This window comes from Danio rerio, chromosome 2, assembly GCF_052040795.2.
Source record: "Danio rerio strain M-AB ecotype USA chromosome 2, GRCz13ab, whole genome shotgun sequence".
NCBI classification, from domain to species: Eukaryota; Metazoa; Chordata; class Actinopteri; order Cypriniformes; family Danionidae; genus Danio; species Danio rerio.
Genome location: NC_141022.1, coordinates 51,431,891 through 51,456,658, shown reverse-complemented (window position 1 = coordinate 51,456,658; position 24,768 = coordinate 51,431,891). Strand labels below are relative to the sequence as shown.

At 38.3% G+C, this 24,768-nt stretch overlaps 2 protein-coding genes across 6 annotated transcripts; one reads left to right on the top strand and one right to left on the bottom strand.

Annotated features, from left to right (window-relative positions):
* Positions 1-366: 366 nt before the first annotated feature.
* On the bottom strand, positions 367-5,306 carry ftr23 (finTRIM family, member 23). 5 transcript variants are annotated; one of them, NM_001443964.1, is given in 8 exon segments: positions 367-2,050; positions 2,260-2,328; positions 2,407-2,554; positions 3,027-3,260; positions 3,327-3,422; positions 3,500-4,082; positions 4,376-4,448; positions 5,250-5,306. In NM_001443964.1, coding segments are annotated over 6 exon segments (1,665 nt in total). In that variant the 5' UTR covers positions 4,079-4,082; positions 4,376-4,448; positions 5,250-5,306; the 3' UTR covers positions 367-1,511.
* A 2,121-nt stretch (positions 5,307-7,427) lies between these two features.
* ftr22 (finTRIM family, member 22) lies at positions 7,428-22,072 on the top strand. Its single transcript, XM_087241467.1, has 8 exons — positions 7,428-8,100; positions 9,226-9,321; positions 9,414-9,647; positions 10,639-10,798; positions 11,038-11,097; positions 13,298-15,441; positions 20,928-20,975; positions 21,362-22,072. Exons 1-6 carry the CDS (start codon positions 7,507-7,509, stop codon positions 13,828-13,830), a joined length of 1,677 nt encoding a protein of 558 aa, XP_087097593.1. The 5' UTR covers positions 7,428-7,506; the 3' UTR covers positions 13,831-15,441; positions 20,928-20,975; positions 21,362-22,072.
* The last annotated feature ends 2,696 nt before the right edge of the window (positions 22,073-24,768 follow it).

Sequence of the window (24,768 nt, the reverse complement as noted above, 5' to 3'; positions counted from 1 at the left end):
AACAGACCCCTGGCCACTATTCTGCATTAAAAATGACACCAAAATCTTTTTGATGGATTTGTAGCTGTCATTTTCAATGCTGTATTGGCTGCAAAAGGAGGCCCTATACCATGCTAATGAATTATTGTGGTCTTAAACCAGGTGTTTCAGTTTCATTGTCCAAGCTTTGTACCTCCAATTGAAACAGTCCTCAAATGAAAAAAAAAATATATGAAGAGGGGTGTTTGATTACAACTTTTGGAAAGCAACTGGATTGTTGGAAGATGGGAATTGCTTAAAAGGAGTAGAAATGAGATGCCCTGATAGCCCTGCCCTAAAGGCACTCTTTGTGACCTGAAATAAAGAAAAGTCATTCCAACGAAGAGGGAAGGTTACGGTATTTAATAAAAGTTATGAGGGCAAATGAATTTTTACACTAGAACTAAGTGCACAGATACATCATTTATAAGAAGCACTACTATATACATATAAAAATAATATGAGTAAAATTTAATTTCAAGCTGACTTTAGGGTACACGGGTGAGCAAAATACATAACAATGGTCTTGTAGTCTTGTCTTATTATTATTAACTTGATTGATCATTTGGAAAAGTGGCAGAGGGTTGATTTTTCTGAAGAATCATCTGCTGAACAGCGTCCCAATCATCACAAATACTGAAGAAGACCTATTGGACCTGCATGGACCCAAGTTTGGTAAAGGAAAAATCAGGGTTTGGGGTTACATTCAGTATGGGGGTGTGCAAGAGATCTGCAGAGTGGATGGCAACATCAACAGCCTGAGCTATCAAGACATTTGTGCTGCCCATTACATTACAAACCACAGGAGAGGGCAAATTCTTCAGCACGATAGCACTACTTCTCATACTTCAGCCTCCACATCAAAGTTCCTGAAAGCAAAGTAGGTCAAGGAGCTCCAGGATTGGCCAGCCTAGTCACCAGGTATGAACATTATTGAGCATGCCTGGGGTAAGATGGAGGAGGCATTGAAGATAAATCCAAAGAATCCTGATATACTTTGGGTGTCCTGCAAGAACGCTTTATTTGCCATTCCAGATGACTTTATAAAATAAGGTATTTGAGTCATTGCAGAGATGTCTGGATGCAGTCGTCCAAGCTCATGGGAGTCATACATAATATTCATTATTTTTCCACTGCAACATGACTTTATATTCTATACTGTACATTATTCCTGTTAAGTGACAAGATTTTTGTCTTAGCAAAGTCAGACCTTACTGTCCTAATTAAATAACTAAAAATCAAGGCATGATCATGTTTTATTCTGGTAAAATAAGCGGAATCTAGAGGACTTTGCCTTTCATATAAGCCACTTTTAATACCAAAACCTGGATAGGCAAGACCTTTGTCAGGTAATGAATGTCCTTAATGTAAGAAAATCTTAAAGACACACAATCTTGATTAAAAATACCAGTCAACTGTCACTGACTACTGCTAACCACATGTACTCAGCCCTTTCTCTTATAATGCTTAAACTTGTAAGATGACACTGTCATTCACAGATTCTCTGCAGACTTCAGTTTCACAGTTGACCCAAAATTAATCCCAAACCCAGGATAGAGCGGCTGAGTGAATGTTGTCTGGACTCTGTGGATGAGGCTCATTGTGTCAGAGATGTTAAAGAAGGACAGAATTCCTGCTTTGTGATCCACATAAACTCCTATTCTGTTGGAGCCTGAGGGTACACGGAGTTTGGTGGATATCTGTTTGTGTCTGAGTGTATACCTGGAGTTAGAGCAGGACAATCTCCAGGATTGATCATTAAACCCAAACACACAGTCGAAACCTTCTCCTTTTCTTCTGATGCTCTTATATGAGACTGATATTCCCACTCCAGCCTCCCCGCTCCACTCCACCTCCCAATAACAGCGTCCACACACTTTCTCTCTGCACAACACCTGGGAAAAGTCATGAAATCTGTCCGGGTGAGCCGGGTAACTCTGGTCGGCTCCAATAAAAGTAGCCACTCTGTTTCCTTCAGAGAGACGGAGATATTTATGTGCTGTGTTTGAATCCAGGGTGAGCTGATGGAAATCTGAAAACAAATTTACACAAGGTCAGTTAATGCATTTATTACTATTTATTCGAGCTAATACATTACTCTGAATGATGATGGAACATTACTTCATCTGAATTTTGACATTTAAATTTGAACATGTTTCTTTTGAACATTAAATTAGATGCTTTACTTTCATTTGCTTTCTATGCATATTAAATCACTTCAATATTATGACTGACACTTACATTGCAAGAACTTGTCTCTGTTAATGAGTTCAGAGGTGGAAATGATCTCCATGTATGGTGTCTCTAAAACTAATAAAGACGATGGATTAGTGTTATCTAGTATTTATGACATTATACATTTTCCACACAAATTCTCCATTGCTTTACCAGACATATTTTCTGTGGCTTCCTTGCAGGCGTCCTCAAGTTTCTCTTTCAGGACAGAGAGAGTTTCACCCACGTCATCATAAAAGAGGAGAGAAGTAACATCACTGCTTTCTGGAGATTCAGGAGGAGCAGAGAGAGACTGGAAACTCTAGAAGCAAATCAAAAGAAATGATTCAGTTTATAAAAGCACTTTCTAAACTTGTTTAAACACATGGGGCATTCGGTATCAGTTCAGTGATAATTAAAACTGGTTGTTATGTACTGACGTCATTTATCTCATATGCCCTATATCGCCGTAGCTTACCATGGCGAGGGAGGTGAGCGCAAGTGTTTACACACTTGCCAAGTGTCATAATAAATATATACAGAGTACACACCTAAATTACGTCAAAACTAAGTTTATTTTGGATGTGATTATTTTTGCCCAGCACTAATTTGTCAAACTTTGTTTCCCAAAAAAAAAAAAGAAAATCTGCCTTGATCTTATACTTTGACTCTTTAAACTATTCTTAAGATTATACACATTAAAATGAATGTATTGTATAAAGTTATCAACACTTCAGTAGCTGATAATGATATAATCAATGTGATAAAATCATCCTGTGCTTAAGATCAGTTACCTGTAGGAAATGTATGTGATCATCAGTGTGTGAAAGCTGCTCCAGCTCAGTGTTTCTCCTCTTCAGATCTTCAATCTCCTGCTCCAGTTTCTTCAAGAGTCCTTCAGCTCGACTAACTTCAGTCTTTTCTCGATCTCTGATCATCTGTGAGACCTCAGATTGTCTTCTTTCAATAAAGTGGAATAGTCTAGTGAAGATCCTCTCACTTTCCTCCACTGCTGTCTGTGCAGAGTGCTGTTAGGGTGAAGAAACGTTAACAAAAAGTTCTTAAAGAAGCTAAACATTCCTCTTTAATCTCACCTTATGAGTCTTCACGGCATGTTTCAGATCCCAAACCTCCTCCTCTCTCTCCTGGATTGTCTTCTGGAAGTTTCTCTGTAAGTCCAACAACTGTTTCTGTAACAGCAGAAGGTGTTGTTCATACCGTCTGCATCATAAACCTCATCTATGTTACTAATGTTTGCAAAACATACTTGTTTCTCAGCCCTCTCTGTTTTAATTGAAACAGTTTGATGACCTGTGTGTTCATCCATCATACACAGTAAACAAATGCACTTTTGGTCTGTGTGACAGTAAACCTCCAGCAGTCGGTCATGTTTAGAGCAGATCATCTGCCTCAGTCGTCCAGTGGCATTGATTAAATGATGTCTCTTATCTTTAAAGAAGCTATCGTGTTGTTCAAGGTGAGTTTGACAGTAAGAGCTCAGACACATCAGACAGGATTTAACAGCTTTGCGCTTCCTTCCTGTGCAAACATCACACTCCACATCTCCAGGTCCAGCATAACTTGCAGCATTTCTTGATCCTGTCTTCAGTTTCTCCACCATTTCTACCATCACCACATTCTTGTTTAAAGCAGGTCTTGGAGTGAAGGTCTGTCTGCACTGAGGGCAGCTGTAAACTCTCCTCTGCTCATCTTGACTCCAGCAGTCAGTAATGCAGTTCATACAGTAACTGTGTCCACAGGGGATGGTCACTGGCTCCTTCAGAAGATCCAGACAGACTGAACAACTGAACTGATCCTCAGCCACTGAAATACTGCTTTCTGCCATTTCACTACATGCAAACACACACAGGTGATTCTATTATTGCAGATGAGGTACATTTGGTGTTATTTTCATACATCACAAGATGTTACATGCCATAACTGTTCTGACACACACATCATCACGCCACCATATTACTCCTGCATGTCAACGACTACAATGGCTTCCTATTAAGTCACAGATTGATTTTAAGACCTTGATTTTAACCTTCAAAGCAGTGCATGGGCTAGCACCTGGTTACATTTGTGACCTGGTGACTCTCGCCACTCCAGCCCACAGTATTCGTTCGGCATTAGGACTTACCCTGTATCAGCCACGCTGTAAACTCAAGACCATTGGAGGTAGAACTTTCTCATAGTGTGCCTGTTTTAAGAAACTTCATAAGACTCACCTGTTTAGCATTGCTTTTAACTTAGGATGATTATTTTTGTTGATTTATTATTCTATATTATGGTTCAAATTTTTATTGTTTTGTTGTTGTATCTTTCGTATTATTGTGCTGTTTTTGTTAATGTTAGTATTTTGCCTTGTAGTGCTTTGAGTCTAAGAAAAGTGCATTATAAATAAAAAGTATCATTATTATAATTCAGTTTCACATTTTAATAATACAGCAAAAAGTATCTTATATAAACAAATATTATGATTTTTTTGATTAAGAATTAGTCCTAATTTTTTCCATCATATATAAAAGTGTAACGAGCATATTTTCTTTAACATTTATTTTGGAAACGTATTTATAAAAACCTTAAACAGCCATTTTTTCTTATTCTGCAACGTTAATTTGTTTAAAAAGTAGCTTTTATATAACAAAAATGTGTCCATCTTGGCAAATCTTGCAAAAATTGTTACAAAAGTATACTTTGCCTTTAAATTAGTGAAACGAACTAAAACGTGTACACACACACACACACACACACACGCACACGCACACGCACACGCACACGCACACCTTTCTTTCTGATAACTTTATAGTCAATTGAAGCGAGAAAATGTGTTCATCCAAACGGTAATGTTACATTGTTTATGCGAGTTGTTGCCACGCAGACGTAGACGGCTACTCACCAACATTTGGCGTACCCGACAAAGCATGAACAGTTAAATGAAACGGGCTTTACAGTACTCGTCTATTATGCAGATAACATGCACTGCATTTAAAGTAATATTGTTGAGGACTTACCTGGCGTGCGTCACGCTTTAAAACTGCACACAATCCTGACCATTGTAAACTTCCGTCCGTCAGTGATGAACTCGGATGTACGTCATAATGTTGTAAGTAACGCGAAAACCAGTTTTTTTTTTATCTATCCCTGTAAAAATATTCAAATTGTTAAAATCATAATCATTGTAAACCCAAAATTACATTTAGAAGGTGTTGAGTTGACTTATAAAAATTTTCTAACAATTATTTGCTTAATATTTTTCATAAGCAAAATAAAACTACTCCAAGAGGCAATTTGTTTCTGGAACTCTGTTATAGTTAATATTAACTGGAAAAGAGCCCGGTTAACTGCCTTCAAATACACTACTAATAATAAAATCAAGGAAATTCATTTTAAAATACTGCACACAATTTACCCAGCAAAATAGTTTTTATCAAAGAACATTAAAATGGAGGATATCTGTGGTTTCTGCAATGCAGATAAAGAGAGCCTTTGCCATTTAGTTTTTGAATGCAACATTGTAAACTGTTTCTGGAAGGATCTAGCCAAATTAATTTTTAAAAAGACAAAATTTACTTATTTTTTTACATTGATAAATATTATTTTATATTATGAAAACAAATCCAACAAATATATTGTTAATCTTTTTATTTTATTGGCAATATTCTACATACATAAACAGAAATTTGCTAAATCCTCTCCCACATTAACAGTTTTTTGTATCGAGTTTGACTTCTTTATTTCTACTGTGAAATTGTCGAAAAGCAAAACATCTGAGATTTGTATAAATTATGTCACTTTTTTTTTTGATTCTCCAGTTAATTTTCTTAAACATTTGGATGCAGAAATGCTGTACACTATGTTTTGTGTAATTAAACTAATTTATTTTTATTTATTTATCTTTGTGTTTTGTTGTTTATTTACCATTGTTATTTTAGTTTTTTAATGTTTCATAATTTATATTGTGTTGTATGTTGGTTTCTGATGGTTAAGCAATAAAAACACTGTTTTTAAAAAATAATGTTAAGACAGAAATCAGTGTTCACACATCTAAGAAAATCTTAAAGGCAGGTGCTCAATAAAGCCTAACAAAATAAAGACAAGAGTAAACAAAAACTCAAAAGCTAAAGTGACAGGGCAGATTTTCTCTTGTCTAAAACTTGAATTAAAATGTAAAAAAAAAAAAAAAAAACACCATCTAAATTGTTTCAAATGCTTTCTGTAATTATTTGTATATTTGTAACTATTTATACATATTTTGGTTAGCAGAAAGATAAATATTAATAAATATTAATCTTATTAAAAAAACTGTTACTAATTTTGAATGGTTTTACATTAGGGTGCTGCTGTCTTAGTTAACCAATCATAATCAAATGTCCAACTCTTACAAATTATAATAGAGATGAATGTTGGGTATGGAGTTTACATGTTCTTGCCATGTTCGGGTGGGTTTCCTCCAGGTGTTTTAGTAACGGTTTCCCTCACAATTCATTCATTAATTTTCTTGTCGGCTTAGTCCCTTTATTAATCCGGGGTCGCCACAGCAGAATGAACCGCCAACTTATCCAGCAGGTTTTTACGCAGCGGATGCCTTTCCAGCCGCAACTCATCTCTGAGAAACATCCACACATACACACTACGGACAATTTAGCCTACCCAATTCGCCTGTACCGCATGTCTTTGGACTGTGGGGGAAACCGGAGCACCCAGAGGAAACCCACGCAAAGGCAGGGAGAACATGCAAACTCCACACAGAAAGCCGAGGCTCGAACCAGCGACCCAGCGACCTTCTTGCTGTGAGACAACAGCACTACCTACTGCGCCACTGCCTCACCTTCCCTCACAATTGCTTAAACAAAATTGGCTGTAGTGAGTGTGTGTGAATGTGAGTGTATGGGTGTTACGCTGCGTAAAACATATGCTGGATAAGTTGGCGGTTCATTCCGATGTAGTGACCTGATTAATAAAGGAACTAAGCCGAAAAGAAAATGAATGAATGAAAGAATGATATAAACTGTGCAGAACACCAATAGTTCTTTAAAAATGTGATTTTGGTTCTGAAATGCACAGTGAAAATCATTATCTGGGTAAAAGTGTCTGCCATAAACAGCACAAATCAAACTAAACACTACAGCTTTTAGGTTTTTAAAATAATGAGCCTATGAGACTGACACCTAGTGGATGTTGTTCTCTATAGTGGCCGGAAATATCTCCTTCAGAGAAAACGAAAGCGAAAGTGATTATTTCATTGAATCTGAGTGCACGTGTAGTGAAATGGCAGAATTCAATAGTAGGTGGATTCGGGACCGGTTCAGTTGTTCAGTGTGTCTGGATCTCCTGAAGGAGCCAGTGACCATTCCCTGTGGACACAGTTACTGTATGAACTGCATTACTGACTGCTGGAATCAAGATGAGCAGAGGAGAGTTTACAGCTGCCCTCAGTGCAGACAGACCTTCACTCCAAGACCTGCTTTAAACAAGAACGTGATGCTGGCAGAAATGGTGGAGAAAGCAAAGGTGACAAGAAGAGACCAAACAACTGACCCTGCTGTCAGTTACGCTGGACGTGGAGATGTGGAGTGTGATGTTTGTAATGGGAGAAAACGCAAAGCTGTTAAATCCTGTCTGTTGTGTCTCGAATCTTACTGCGAAAGTCATTTTGAGTGTCATGAAGAATCGCGCTCAAAGAAACGACACAAAGTGACTGATGCCACTGGACGAATCCAAGAGATGATCTGCCCTAAACATGACCGACTGCTGGAGGTTTACTGTCGGACTGACCAGAAGTGTGTATGTTTAATGTGTGTGATGGATGAACATAAAAATCACGACACTGTTTCAGCTGAAGCAGAGAGGGCTGAGAAACAGGTATGCCATTTAAGTTCCATCCACACTGTAGAACCCAAAAAGTGAAGGTAACTCAAACCATTTGAGGAAACCGATTGCAACAAACTATTTAAGTCCAAAAACTAATCCTAATGAGTACTGTGAACTTGCTCCATTTGAGTAAAAGAAGCAATTTGAGCACAGTAAAACCTGATAAATGAAGAGAACTCAAATCAATTGAGTACTGTAAAACCCAATTGGTTAAGTCAACTCAAACCATTTGAGGAAACCATGTGAGTTAAAACACTAATCTATATGAGTACTGTGAACTTACTCCATTTAAGTTGAAGTAATGAGATATTTAATTAACTCTATTTTATTTACTTAATTTAATTAAGAGTTCAAAACTCTTGAAATGTAAATTTTGAGTTAACTACACTCATTTCATTTGATAAAGTTGACTGTGGGGTTTTACGGTGCACATATTTTGTCAATTTTTGGTATACCACATAACAATGCTATAATGAAAATGCCAAGATGTCAAACTTATGTGCACAACTGAGTAGGATAAACATTTGATCTGATAAGAGAAATGTGTAAATACTACGATGAAAACACATTTACCAAATAAATTACAGCAAGCACATCAAAAAATAATGTGATTTGGTTTTATCAGAGCATGTGATAACAAAAATAGCCGTGATGGGTCAGCATTAATTAGAAATTTCTTGGTCATCCTAAAATCCCTCAGCCAAAGTCCTTAATCAAAGTGGCTCAGTATTATTAGACCCTGAACTTTCTTGACCTAAGATGATTCTTTTGAGTCCAAAAGCCTTTGTCTTTTCTTTGCATTTCAAGGCACAAGTAATTTAATCTATGATAAAAACAAAAAACCCTGCAGTGGCTTCTCCTGACACACCAATTTTCATGTTTCTATTGATATCTGGTGTCAGGTTATCAGGAATTGAAGATCTAGTTTTATTTGACTCGTTGGATGGAAAAGGTGCTTTATTCACAAATGTTTTAGTATGATTTAAGTTTAATATGCATCTTTTGATGTAAATATAGCTACAGACCCATGTATAATTTTGCAATCTAGAAATCTTTCAAATAAACTGATGATAATGGATCATTCCTTCTAATATACGCCATTTTTTCATGCTTTAGAAACAGGTTGGAGAAATAAAAAGAAAATGGTATAAGAAAATCCAAGAAAGACAGAAGGAGAATCTGAAGCTCAGAGAAGACATTAAGAATCATAAGGTAAGAGTCAGACTAACCTGAGCAGTGCTGGACTGCATTTTCCAGTTTCACTGAAGCCCATTGATGAACGGATTGTTTTTGTGTCTTAACAGAGCTCTGCACAGACAGCAGTGGAGGACAGTGAGAGGATCTTTACTGAACTCATCCAGTCCATTAAGAGAAGACGATCTGAGGTCACACAGATGATCAGAGATCGAGAAAAGACTGAAGTGAGTCGAGCTGAAGGACTCTTGAAGAAACTGGAGCAGGAGATTGAAGATCTGAAGAGGAGAAACACTGAGCTGGAGCAGCTTTCACACACTGATGACCACATACATTTCCTACAGGTAACAAACAGAAAAAATTAGACTGTCGTCACACAAGGTGTTTTTAGAGGGAAAACAACTGATCCTACACTAAGGTGAATTTGTATATTTGGGGATGTGTGGCTACTGTGAGAATTCGTCTCACCCCGCCCAAAATAAATGTTAATATGTATATTTTGCTTGCGCACATTGTTATTCTTTATGTAAACAATTAATCTAGTAATTAATTAATCTGTGCAATTTAATGCATTTGAAAAAAAAGGTTACTTTTGGTAATCTTCAATCAAGTTTTGACCATTTGCTTCTGTGTTTGAAGTGGCTGTCTATGTCTGTTCATATCAGTTTGATGGCTTCAGCCGCAATATTCTTAACCACGACCGTTAGTTTGCTAGGGAATGGTGCACAAAAAGAAAGCCCTGCCCCTTACTCAATATTCCGTTTCAGTTGGAAGCACATCAACATAATGAAACAAAAGTCTCAGCAACAAGATACGAGGAAGTTTTGATAGAGTGCAAACAAACATTTAACAGCATTAAATATCAGTGCATGAGATGCTTATTTTTTGTGCTGGTTTTAGTTTGAACATTCTTTCTTTTCTACAAACCTTCTAAGCGAGGAAGGCAAAAAAAAGGCAATCTGCTACCTAAATCTGTATTTGCGCATACCTGCAATATTTTTATTGTCTTTTGCAATGTACATTCCAACTGCATCCATGATCCCTTTCCACAGGGATAAGTTTCATATGGTAATGCATCATTAATGTAATTGAGCCTAAATAGAGTTAAATGTACTAAAGCAATCATTTAGTTAAACAAGATGAAAGACTGCTTGAAGAGCAGCATATTATTTAATCGATTTTTTTATACTCTGTAACTCCATTATTAATGCTTTAACTCCATTGAAAATACTGGGGTTGAATAAATGTTCATATTTAAATGAAATGGTGTGTAACAATGGAATTTAATGCAATTTTTTGGATCTTTGATATTTCTGTATTTTTATTCTCTCCTAGAGTTTCCAGTCTCTCTCTGAATCTCTGAAATCAGCAGCCGTCCGCAGCCCAACCGTCAGTTCTGCCCATCCTTATGAAGATGTGAGAAAATCTGTCTCTAATATGAAACAAAAACTGGAGCAGCTCTGCAAACAGGCAACAGAGCAGATATCTGGTCACGGTGAGGTGAAATAAAAGTTACTTTCAGAAAAACCTACATATTTTAACATTTATGTTAAAAAACAAACACAAAACAGTACTAATGAGAAAAAATAATTCCTGTTTGATTTCCTTTTTTAATTAATACTTTTTAAAAACTAAAAATAACTTGTTTTTATAGGCGGTTCATTCCGCTGTGATCCCTGATAAACCAGGGAATAAGCTGAAGTGAGTATTCTCAATATATGTCTTGTTTTTTAGTAACATACATCAACATTATTTCCAATAATGAACCCAAGACGAGGGAGGAGTTTCTACAATGTAAGTCAATGTGGACACACACAAACACACTGGTTTGGGATCCCGTTGGGGACTCTTTATTCAGTATATAATGATATTTCTTACTATACAGACTGTATTTTTTATCCCAAAAAAAACCATCCCCTACAGGAAACAGGCTAAATTAGAAAGCCTGTTAGAAAGAAATACCTTTAAAATTATGTTTAAAGGTAAAAAATATCATGACTTCATTTAGGCATGTGGACATGGTCAAGACAATCTGCTGCAGTTCAAATCGAGCAGCAGAATAGGGAATAAAGGTGATTTAAGTGTCTTTGAATGTGGCATGGTTGTTGGTGCCAGACTGGCTGGTCTGAGTATTTCAGAAACTGCTGATCTACTGGAATGTTCACGCACAACCAACTCTAGGGTTTACAGAGAATGCTCCTTAAAAGAGAAAATATCCAGTGAGCGGCAGTTCTGTGGGCGCAAATGCCTTGTTGATGCCCGAGGTCAGAGAATGGCCAGACTGGTTCCAGCTGACAGAAAGGCAACAGTAACTCAAATAACCACTTGTTACAACTGAGGTTTGCAGCAGAGCATCTCTGAACACCCAACACGTCCAACCTTGAGGCGGATGGGCTACAGCAGCAGAAGACTACTCGGAGTGCCACTCCTGTCAGCTAAGAACAGGAAACTGAGGCTACAATTTGCACAGGCTCACCAAAATTGAACAATAGAAGATTGGAAAAACGTTGCCTGGTCTGATGATTCTCGATTTCTGCTGCGACTTTCGGATGGTAGGGTCAGAAATTGGTGTGAACAACATGAAAGCATGGATCAATTCTGCCCCCTGACTATATCAAAGGTTCAGTCTACTGGTGGTGGTGTAATGGTGTGGGGAAATTTTCTTGGGATACTTTGGGCATTTTGGGCCCTTTTGAGTATTGTGCTGATCATGTCCATCCCTTTTTGACCACAGTGTACCCGTCTTCTGATGACTACTTCCAGCAGGATAACACATCATGTCATCATAAAGCGTGAATCATCTCAAACTGGTTTCTTGAACATGACAATGAGTTCACTGCACTCAAATGGCCTTCACAGTCACCAGAACTCAATACAGCACCTTTGGAAAGTGGTGGAACGGGAGATTCGCATCATGGATGTGCAGCCGACAAATCTGCAGCAACTGCGTGATGCTATCATGTCAATACGGAGCAAAATCTCTGAGGAATATTTCCAGAACCGTGTTGAATCTATGCCACGAAGGATTAAGGCAGTTCTGAACAGTGGCGGATTTAGGCATGGGCAATATGGGCGATCGCTCAGGGCGGCATCTTGCTGGGGGTGGTACGGGGAGACGTGCAAAAAAACAAAAAAGTCCCAGAGTAAAAGCATTGAGATATGATTTGCTGTATGTAAGTGTATTAATTTAGAGTGGCAATCCCAGAATAAATATGTTAGGAGCCATTCACATTTGGCATCTACTTTCACAAAGCATTAAAAGCAGACAAACTTTTGAAACTAAGCATATAAAGCAGAAAGGAAGGATAAAGAGTCAGGGAGCTAGGACTTCATAACATTAATTCTCAGCCATGAGTAAGGTCCAAGACAACAGATAGTTCTATAAAACATATTTATTTTTTGTATCCTATAGAATTGTCATAATAGTCATGCAGAAGTTTTCTTAAGTGATCTTAGCATATCACTCCACATTGTTTTCCAGTTACATTTAGGATTGATTTCTGCTATTTATTTTGAATAATAATTGTATAATAAAAATAATAATAAATATATTATTTTGCCCAGGGTGCCATTTAAACTAGAACCGCCACTAGTGGTATTGAAGGCAAAGGAGGGTCCAACCCGGTACTAGTAAGGGGTGCCTAATAAAGTGGCCAGTGTACATGTATACATATATATAAATATATCCTGTTTTACTTTTTACATTTGGATGCAAGTCTTTTAAAAAGATGGGACAAGTGTAATGCACATTCAGTTTCTTTCCTAATTATATAATGTCATGCAAAACTATTTTTAACATTTCTAATGCAGTATTTAAATGCGAAGACCATGTTATTCAGTGAGTGAAGTTTATGAAAAAAGATTATACGGCAAGAAAAAGCTTCACTTTGCTTCAAAAATCGACAAACTTAGACTTGAAGAAATGTGCAAATACAAACTGAGACACAGAGTTGAATTAAAAAGCTAAACATTTATATAATTTCATATCTTACAGACTCCTGTAAGCTCACTCTGGATCCAAACACTGCACATAAACAGCTTCATCTGTCTGATGAGAACAGAGTGGCTTCTTTCACTACTACAATGCATCCATATCCTGATCATCCGGACAGATTTGATACCTGGCCTCAGGTGTTGTGCAGAGAGAGTGTGTGTGGACGCTGTTACTGGGAGGTGGAGTGGACTGATGGCGTCTCAATATCAGTGTCATATAAGAGCATCAGCAGGAAGGGAGAAACTAAGCGTTGTTCATTTGGACATACTAATGAGTCCTGGAGATTGCAGTGTTCTCAATCCAGTCACTTATTTTTGCACAACGACATAAAGACAAAACTCGGTGTATCAATGAGCTCCTCCAGAATAGGAGTGTATGTGGATCACAGAGCAGGAATTCTGTCCTTCTTCAGTGTTTCTCACACAACAATGAGCCTCATCAACAGAGTCCAGACCACATTCACTCAACCGCTCTATCCTGGGTTTGCAGTTTACGGATCAAAAGTGAAACTCATTCATTTTCCTTCGGCTTAGTCTGTTATTTATTATTGGTCACCACAGCGGAATGAACCACCAACTTAAAGTAGTCAAACAGGATTGTAGGTACACAAGTAAGTACACTTTATTATGAGTAAAGAGTCGAGTCAGTTGAGTCAGAGTCGGTTGTGAATGAAAGTAATCTACTGTTGCAAACGAATAAGGCATCATATGTTTTAAAGCTTGCTTTTTTGTTTTAAGCTGAATTCTAGTATCTTGCAAAATTACTATAATATTACTTACTGTCATCATGGTAAAGACAGAAATTAGTCAGAATAAACCAGTTAATAAAACTATTATGTTTTAAATGTGCTGAGAAAAACCTTTTCTCTTTCAAACAGTGCTTTGAAAAGACACGCATCGTAAGCTTTTTCCTTAAAGGGGTGTTCCACTACAATATCCTTTTCTAAACTTTAGTTTTGTAGCTGTGTGAACATTTGGCTAAATCTTAAACATCTGTGAATGTAATACACTCAATGTTCAATGCAAAGGGAGACATTGGGCTTAGCAAAGTGTTAGCTTAGCAAAGCTTACAGTGAATTAAGTTCTTCCCCTTAATGTACAGTACGTAAAACTGTGGGAATGTGTTTTTCAATTATTAAAAATGAGGAGCATTGCCCAGATATTTTAGTTAATAGAGAAGTGATAAATATAGTGGATCATTTTAAATAATTAGGTATAATTATTGACTCTAAAAAAAAAAAAAACACATTAAGAAGGTTTCCAAAAGTGCTAGAGCAAGCCTGAGGATTTCTAGAAACATCGGGCATCAGTTACCTATGGCTGCTGCTAAACTTTTTATGAACACAATGAATTTCCCTCATTTATCTTATGGCCCGTTTCCACTGTGTGGCACGGTTCAGTTTGATGCGCTTTTATGGCCATTTCCACTGTCAAATGGTACCTTAAAGCGAACCGTACCGTACAACTTTTTGGGTAAACCCTTGGCAAAACACACCAAAAGGCAGAGCTAGACGTGCAACTGGACACTGTTGGTTTACAGAGATACGTCACTCGTTCCTTCAACAAGCCAGGAGAATGAAAACAAAGCCTTCTAAGGTTTATGCAATTATATATAATTTGAATATAAAATAGAAATGGCGGCGCAGTGGCGCAGTGGGTAGCACGTTCGCCTCACAGCAAGAAGGTCGCTGGTTCGATCCTCGGCTCAGTTGGCGTTTCTGTGTGGAAAAAACATAGTTTGCATGTTCTCCCTGCGTTCGGGTGGGTTTCCTCCGGGTCCTCCGGTTTCCCCCACAGTCCAAAAACATGCGGTACAGGTGAATTGGGTAGGCTAAATTGTCCGTAGTGTGTGTGTGTGAATGAGTTTATGTGGATGTTTCCCAGAGATTTTGGAAGGCTGGAAGGGCATCTGCTGCGTAAAAAACTTGCTGGATATGTTGGCGGTTCATTCCGCTGTGGCAACCCCAGATTAATAAAGGAACTAAGCCGACAAGAAAATGAAAAAAGTCATTTGATGTCGTTATTGGACAATAAAATAACGTTGTCTGCCCTCTCTTTCTCAGTTTAAGCATTAATGGGAGAAAAAACTTGGACTTGGTTTGGATCAGGGATGGTGGGAAATGGCTGCTGAGAGAGTTAATTATGGTGGCTTGAAAAGCCAACATACTGTTATCTCACTTAAACTTATTATTATTATGGTGGCTTGAAAAGCCAACATACTGTTATCTCACTTAAACTTATTATTATTCTGCTTCTTTCTTCTGAGACTAATTTTAAAGTCTATCTCCTCCTAACCCTTTCAAGCTTCATACCTCAAACTTTCGTCAAACCTTCAAACTAGTCTGACTCGGGTTGCTATATCTTTTCCGACTGATCCGACTTTCGGTTTTCCGAAAAACGACCCGGAAAATTCCCAAAATTCCCATTGACTTAACATTGGGTCAAACTTTGTGACCTCATAACTCTGCATCAGACTGTCCTACAGACTTCTAACTGGGCTCATTTAACTCAGTCTAGCCAGCAGCCAATAACTGATGACCTTTAAACTTACTAGCCACTCCCTAGCAACCACTTTTGGCACCCTAGCAACTGTCCCATAGACTTCCATTGTAAAAGACTGCCATTGACTTAACATTGAGTCAACCTTTGTGAGCTCATAACTCTGCATCAGACTGTCCTACAGACTAGAGTCAGGCCCCATTCAACTCAGTCTAGTCAGCAGCCAATCACTGATGACCTTTAGACTTACTAGCCACTCTCTAGCAACCACTTATGGCACCCTAGCAACTGTCCCGTAGACTTCCATTCAAAAGACTCTCATTGACTTAACATGGGATCAAACTTTGTGAGCTCATAACTCTGCATCAGACTGTCATACAGACTAATGGCTGAGCTCATTTAACTCAGTCTACCAAACTGCCAATAACTGATGAGCTTTTAACTTTCTAGCCACACCCCTAACTACCACATACTGCACCCTAGCAACTGTCCCGTAGACTTCCATTACAAAAGACTCTCATTGACTTAACATGGGATCAAACTTTGTAAGCTCATAACTCTGCATCAGACTGTCATAGAGACTAATGGCTGAGCTCATTTAACTCAGTCTAGCCAGCAGCCAATCACTGATGGCCTTTTAACTTTCTAGCTACACCCCTAACTACCACATACTGCACCCTAGCAACTGTCCTATAGAATGTAATTAGCTGTGCTATCAAATGCTTATAATTCTAACATGCTAATGACATGCCAATCATGCTAGCAACATGCTACTCATATGCTAATCATGCTAATGACATGCTAACTCATACTGGAAACATGCTAATGACATGCTAATTTGTACTAGAATCATGCTAGTAACATGCTAATTCAAACTAGACTCATGTTAATAACTGGCCTACATGCATATCTTTGCATAGCAGTGTCCTATTGACTTGGGGGATGGCTCATCTGACTCAGACAACCAATGAGCATCTCAATATGATAATGAAGCTCACAAGCCACGCCCCCAAATTGATTCCATAGACTTCCATTAAAATAGGCCAAGATGCATATCTTTGCATAGCAGTGTCATAGAAACATGGGGGTTGGTTCATTCGACTAAGACAACCAACCACATTCAAGTTCACTCTGTAACCTCGCCCATAGCAACAAAACAGAGTACCCTAGCAACCATTCATTAACAGCTATATCTCAGCATCAGAACATCGTAGAGACTTGGAGATTGGCTCGTTTGACTCATGCTAGCAAACGGAACTTCCTATATGCTACACATGCTAGCAGTGACTAGCTACATGCTAATATTGACTAGCCCAGTACTGTAACTTGCTAGAAATGCTTACTAAGTATAAATGTTTTATCAATCATGTATGTGAGGCTTGCCTAGTAACCAACCAGGGTACCCTAGCAACTGCCTAGCAACCACCCAAATTACCCTAGCAACCGCCTAGCAACCACCTAGCAACGGCCTAGTAATGCCTTAGTAAGGGCCTAGCGACCACTCAGGACACCCTAGCAACCGCCTAGCAACGCCTTAGCAACCACTCAGAATACCTTAGCAACCACCTAGCAACACCTTAGCAACCACCTAGCAACCACTTGGGACACCTTAGCAACCGCCTAGCAACACCTTAGCAACCACCTAGCAACCACTCAGAACACCCTAGCAACTGCCTAGCAACGCCTTAGCAACCACCTAGCAACCACTCAGGACACCCTAGCAACCACCTAGCAACACCTTAGCAACCACCTAGCAACCACTCAAGACACCCTAGCAACCACCTAGCAACGCCTTAGTAACCACTCAGAACACCCTAGCAACCACCTAGCAACTAGTCAGACCACCTTAGCAACTGCCTTGCACCACCTTAGCAACCACCTAGCAACCACTTAAAACACCCTAGCAACCGCCTAGTAAAATGCTAATTCATGCTAGAATCATGCTAACAACATGCTAATTCATGCTAGAATCATGCTAGTAACATGCTAATTTATGCTAGATTTATGCTAACAACATGCTAATTCATGCTAGAATCATGCTAGTAACATGCTAATTCATGCTAGAATCATGCTAACAACATGCTAATTCATGTAAGAATCATGCTACTAACATGCTAATTCATGCTAGAATTATCCTAGTAGCATGCTAATTCATGCTAGAATCATGCTAGTAACATGCTAATTCAACCACTTCAAACTTTCAGATTCGGCTTTTCAAGCCACCATAAAGTTTGTCCTCAAACTTTAATATCTAGTTCTGCTTCTTCTTCTTCTTTCTTCTGAGACTAATTTTAAAGTCTATCTCCTCCTAACCCTTTCAAGCTTCATACCTCAAACTTTCGTCAAACCTTCAAACTGGTCTGACTCGGGTTGCTATATCTTTTCCGACTGATCCGACTTTCGGTTTTCCGAAAAACGACCCGGAAAATTCCCAAAATTCCCATTGACTTAACATTGGGTCAAACTTTGTCACCTCATAACTCTGCATCAGATTGTCCTACAGGCTTCTAACTGGGCTCATTTAACTCAGTCTAGCCAGCAGCCAATAACTGATGACCTTTAAACTTACTAGCCACTCCCTAGCAACCACTTTTGGCACCCTAGCAACTGTCCCATAGACTTCCATTGTAAAAGACTGCCATTGACTTAACATTGAGTCAACCTTTATGAGCTCATAACTCTGCATCAGACTGTCCTACAGACTACAGTCAGGCCTCATTCAACTCAGTCTAGTCAGTAGCCAATCACTGATGGCCTTTAGACTTACTAGCCACTCCCTAGCAACCACTTATGGCACCCTAGCAACTGTCCCGTAGACTTCCATTCAAAAGACTCTCATTGACTTAACATGGGATCAAACTTTGTGAGCTCATAACTCTGCATCAGACTGTCATAGAGACTAATGGCTGAGCTCATTTAACTCAGTCTAGCCAGCAGCCAATCACTGATGGCCTTTTAACTTTCTAGCCACACCCCTAACTACCACATACTGCACCCTAGCAACTGTCCTATAGAATGTAATTAGCTGTGCTATCAAATGCTTATAATTCTAACGTGCTAATGACATGCCAATCATGCTAGCAACATGCTACTCATATGCTAATCATGCTAATGACATGCTAACTCATTCTGGAAACATGCTAATGACATGCTAATTTGTACTAGAATCATGCTAGTAACATGCTAATTCATACTAGACTCATGTTAATAACTGGCCTACATGCATATCTTTGCATAGCAGTGTCCTATTGACTTGGGGGATGGCTCATCTGACTCAGACAACCAATGAGCATCTCAATATGATAATAAAGCTCACAAGCCACGCCCCCAAATTGATTCCATAGACTTCCATTAAAATAGGCCAAGATGCATATCTTTGCATAGCAGTGTCATAGAGACATGGGGGTTGGTTCATTCGACTAAGACAACCAACCACATTCAAGTTCACTCTGTAACCTCGCCCATAGCAACAAAACAGAGTACCCTAGCAACCATTCATTAACAGCTATATCTCAGCATCAGAACATCGTAGAGACTTGGAGATTGGCTCGTTTGACTCATGCTAGCAAACGGAACTTCCTATATGCTACACATGCTAGCAGTGACTAGCTACATGCTAATATTGACTAGCCAAGTACTGTAACTTGCTTGAAATGCTTACTAAGTATAAATGTTTTATCAAGCATGTATGTGAGGCTTGCCTAGTAACCAACCAGGGTACCCTAGCAACTGCCTAGCAACCACCCAAATTACCCTAGCAACCGCCTAGCAACCACCTAGCAACGGCCTAGTAATGCCTTAGTAAGGGCCTAGCGACCACTCAGGACACCCTAGCAACCCCCTAGCAACGCCTTAGCAACCACTCAGAATACCTTAGCAACCACCTAGCAACACCTTAGCAACCACCTAGCAACCACTTGGGACACCCTAGCAACCACCTAGCAACGCCTTATAACCACTCAGAACACCCTAGCAACCATCTAGCAACCACTTAGGACACCTTAGCAACCACCTAGCAACACCTTAGCAACCACCTAGCAACCACTCAGAACACCCTAGCAACCGCCTAGCAACACCTTAGCAACTACCTAGCAACCACTTAGGACACCCTAGCAACCGCCTAGCAACACCTTAGCAACCACCTAGCAACCACTTAGGACACCCTAGCAACCGCCTAGCAACACCTTAGCAACCACCTAGCAACACCTTAGCAACCACCTAGCAACCACTCAGGACACCTTAGCAACCACCTAGCAACACCTTAGCAACCACCTAGCAACCACTCAGAACACCCTAGCAACCGCCTAGCAACACCTTAGCAACCACCTAGCAACCACTCAGGACACCCTAGCAACCACCTAGCAACACCTTAGCAACCACCTAGCAACCACTCAGGACACCCTAGCAACGCCTTAGCAACCACTCAGAATACCCTAGCAACCACCTAGCAACCACTTAGGACACCTTAGCAACCACCTAGCAACACCTTAGCAACCACTCAGAACACCCTAGCAACCGCCTAGCAACACCTTAGCAACAACCTAGCAACCACTCAGAATACCCTAGCGACCACCTTGCAACACCTTAGTAACCACTTAGCAACTAGTCAGAACACCTTAGCAACTGCCTAGCACCACCTTAGCAACCACCTAGCAACCACTCAAACACCCTAGCAACCGTCTAGCAATACCCTAGCAACCACCTAGCAACTAGTCAGACCACCTTAGCAACTGCCTTGCACCACCTTAGCAACCACCTAGCAACCACTTAAAACACCCTAGCAACCACCTAGTAAAATGCTAATTCATGCTAGAATCATGCTAACAACATGCTAATTCATGCTAGAATCATGCTAGTAACATGCTAATTTATGCTAGATTTATGCTAACAACATGCTAATTCATGCTAGAATCATGCTAGTACCATGCTAATTCATGCTAGAATCATGCTAACAACATGCTAATTCATGTAAGAATCATGGTACTAACATGCTAATTCATGCTAGAATTATCCTAGTAGCATGCTAATTCATGCTAGAATCATGCTAGTAACATGCTAATTCAACCACTTCAAACTTTCAGATTCGGCTTTTCAAGCCACCATAAAGTTTGTCCTCAAACTTTAATATCTAGTTCCTCTTCTTCCTTTGCCAAACTGAGTCTGATTCAATTTAAGGTTCTGCAAAAAATGCTTTTCTTGCTTAGATTTTTTGTCTTGTTTCTAGTCTAAATATCTAAAATTTCTTATATCAAGAAGCATTTTCTTGACAAGCAAAACATATTATCTTGTTTTGAGAAATAATATGCCAATATTAAGTGGGTTTTTCCCTAAAACAATCAAAATAATCTGCCAATGGGGTAAGCAAATTAATCTTGTTTTTTCTTTTGACGTAAGATTATCTTGCTTACCCCATTGGCAGATTTTTAAACTTGTTTTAAGGAAAAACTCACTTAATATTGGCATATTATTTCTGAAAACAAGACAATATGTTTTTCTTGTCTAGAAAATTCTTCGTAATTTAGGAATTTTTAGATGTTTGGACTAGAAAGAAGACAAAAAATCTAAGCAAGAAAAGCATTTTTTGCAGTATATAGAATTCACCTAACAAATGTGAAATTAAGTAAGATATTCCCAGGCGTGGATGTTAATTGTCACAGGTGTTTTTTGGCTCCTGCTGATCATACCCACATGTTGTTTTCTTGTACAAAGTTGGAAATTATTTGGAGTTCTTTCTTTGATACTTTTTCTACAATTTTCAACATTTCTCTTGAACCATGCCCCTTGATTGCTATTTTTGGTGTATCGGCTTTGTTGGACAACCTTTCAAATAAGAATGCTAATGTTCTGCCTTTGCGTCATTGATAGCCTGAGGGCAGATTTTATTACACTGGAAGTCTTCTAAACCTCCTTCCACTGTCTCTTGGTTGGAAAAATTGAGATCTTTTCTATATATTGAAAAAATTAAGTTTGCACTAAGAGGCTCCACTGAAAAATTTAAAAAAATCTGGCATCCTTTAATTAATTTCATCAGAACACAAAATTCGCTGATTTCTATATATTTTTTTTCTTTTAAGAAAGATCTCTGCTCTTTTTATTAATGTGTGCGTGTGTTATTTATATTTTATGTATATTTATTCAGTTGCTTTGACAATTCTTGTAGGTGCTAATGTTATGTTTTTTTTTTTTAATTCTCCTTGGTGGTGGGATGGGAGACTGGGGTTTTTTGAATGTTCTTGTTTACTCTTAGTTATTGTTAATAAAAAGTGTAAACTATTGATATTGTGGTATTTATTTGTTGACTGCACAAAAACAAACAATACAAAATAAAACAAATAAAAAATAAAATAACATTGTCCTTGTTTGCTGGCTAGACAATGAATTTTGGTCACCTGACATCACAAACCTATTATTAATGTCTTATGACGTTGTGTGCCTGCTGGGCAACGACTAAATGCACTACAGAATGTTACGTTTACACACATCCACAAATTACCTGTAAATTCGGCAGCTTTTTATACTCACTACTTACTACTCTTGAGTACTTTTGAAAGGTCTACTTTTTACTCATACTTTGAGCAATATTTACAGCAGATACCTTTACTCTACTTGCACTACAAGTAACTAAACCACTACCTAAATTACTTTTAGGCAAGTAATGGTACTTTTACTTCAGTATGACTTTTTCAGTACTCTTTCCACCACTGGCAATAACATGTCTGATTACATTTTTTAGTGATTAGGATGAGAGTTTTGTTGCTGCTTAGTTTTGTTTATTTGTTTACAGGGTCAATGCACATTAATAAACATTACTGTAAAATGTGCCAGAATTAGCCAAGAATGGCTGTTTTTTATGTGTAGACCCCTTACAGAACGTTAAAAAGTTACACCTAAAATAAAAGCACATAACATAAACAACTCTATCATATATAAAATACAATTAAAAGAGTAAAAAACAAAAACAGACCGATGGCAGCAGAAGAGGACAAAAAGCCAAAGACAAACAGTACAAATAAGTGTCAAGAATACAGCACTAATGCTGACAATGCTGATTTGTCAATAACTAATTTTTAACATGAGACTGAAAAGAACGAAAGGTAAGTGATCTTCTAATTGTTGCTGGAATGGAGTTTCATTCCCTGGCAGCTTTCACTGAAAATACTGACTGACTGCATTTACTTGAAACCTTGCTTGAAATCATTGGACAATGTACACTTCTAATGTAATACAATTAAATGCTAATTTAATTAAATTTCTCTGGAAGTGTTAAATACACTTGTATTAGCATTATCCAAGTATAGTTAGACAAAAAAAGTGAGATTACTTTGGCAGGACAGTAAAAAGTATAAAAATATCAAAGCCATAATACCATAAACGTCTTAATAGTGATCTATATCAACAGGACAGACGGTTTACTGTAAAAGTATCACTGTGATTTTTCCCCGCAATAAACCTTTGACACTTGTGTTGCTATATCTCTGTGGTGAGATGGTTAGGTATTGGCCATGTCAATAGGGGAATTATCCACACACAACTCATGATTTTGCCAAGTACGATGAGATTCTAGATTAACATCAATGTTGATCCCGGAACATAAATTTTTGTTCGTAAATGTAATCCTACTCCCTACCCCTAAACCCAACCATAATTATAAATTATTCCCAAAATTAGAGGGGAATAATAGTTGGATAACAATCATGTAGAAGTGCATAAACCTAACCGTGAGCCTTACCTTAACATAAACGGTAAATATATCCTTTCATTCTCATTGGCTGATACGAATGTTGTCTCAGGATCAACATAGATGTTAATCCGGTAACATGTCCAACTTGGTGAAATCAGGTTGGCGTCATCCCCACAGTCCTCACTAGATCATTGTAATATTGGGTGTGATCTTGGATAAAGATTTATATGGCAAATTGCATATAAAAATAGAGCTGCTGTTATCTTAATTTGTCACTCAAATTTTCAAAAACTTCCTCTATCTTGCAGGTCAAAGTGTGTTTATTTAGCTTGATTATCATTTCTCTGTGACGCTCCTCAATTCCTCCAACAGAAGGAAGTAAATGCATTCGGTATTTACTTAATTTTGGTAACCTTGAAATAACAGAAATGGGCAGCTTGACCTACTGTAATAGTGAATCCTTAAAATAATTCATTCATTCATTTTCCTTCAGCCTAGTCCCTTTATTCATCAGGGGTTATCACAGCAGAATGAATCGCCAACTTATCCAGCACATGTTTTACACAGCGAATGCCCTTTCAGCTGCAACCCTGTACTGGGGATGACCCATACACTCTCACATTCACACTCAAACACTACCACCAATTTAGTTTATTCAATTCACCTGTACCTCTTGTCTTTCGACTGTGGGGGAAACCGGAGCACCCGGAGAACCAGCGACCTTCTTGTTGTGAGGAGACCGTGCTAACCACTGACCCACCTAAAAATAATTCAAATGTGCTTGAATAAAATATGGAGATCAGCATCTCTTTTATTATATGTTAATGTATTTACTAACATGAACAAACAATGAACGGTACATTTTTACTGTATTGATCTTTGTTAATGTTAGTTAATGAACAAAGTCATTAATTGTTAGCCCTTGAAAACTCAAAGTGCTTAACTAATGTTAACAAGCACACGCTGTTAACACTTTCCTGTGGAATCTACAGTATCTTACACTCTCAGAAAAAATGGTACAATGTTGTACCAAAGAAGGTACAAACCCTTGTCACTGGGGCAATAGCTTTGTATGGGACAGAATTGTACCTTAAAACAAAGGAACTAATTTGTACTATTGCAGTTTGTACCTTTAAGGACATCATTTGTACCATGGGAAACCAAAATGTACCTTTGGGTTTTAAAACCTGCAGATATAAGATTGTGCCTTCATCAAAGGTGCAAATCTGATCCATGAAGGTACCACCACAGTGACAAGACACTTTGTACCTAAACAGTGTCAAAAATGCTGA

What these genes read in the sequence shown, in the direction of transcription:
- ftr22 (XM_087241467.1), top strand. Translation starts at nt 7,507, where the DNA reads ATGGCAGAATTCAATAGTAGGTGGATTCGGGACCGGTTCAGTTGTTCA. An exon ending in CAGAGAGGGCTGAGAAACAG is followed by an intron (nt 8,101 to 9,225) that starts GTATGCCATTTA and finishes TTCATGCTTTAG; the next exon opens with AAACAGGTTGGAGAAATAAA. An exon ending in ACCACATACATTTCCTACAG is followed by an intron (nt 9,648 to 10,638) that starts GTAACAAACAGA and finishes ATTCTCTCCTAG; the next exon opens with AGTTTCCAGTCTCTCTCTGA.
- ftr23 (XM_087239624.1), bottom strand. Translation starts at nt 4,078, where the DNA reads ATGGCAGAAAGCAGTATTTCAGTGGCTGAGGATCAGTTCAGTTGTTCA. An exon ending in CAGAGAGGGCTGAGAAACAA is followed by an intron (nt 3,402 to 3,499) that starts GTATGTTTTGCA and finishes TTGGACTTACAG; the next exon opens with AGAAACTTCCAGAAGACAAT. An exon ending in ATCACATACATTTCCTACAG is followed by an intron (nt 2,555 to 3,026) that starts GTAACTGATCTT and finishes ATTTGCTTCTAG; the next exon opens with AGTTTCCAGTCTCTCTCTGC.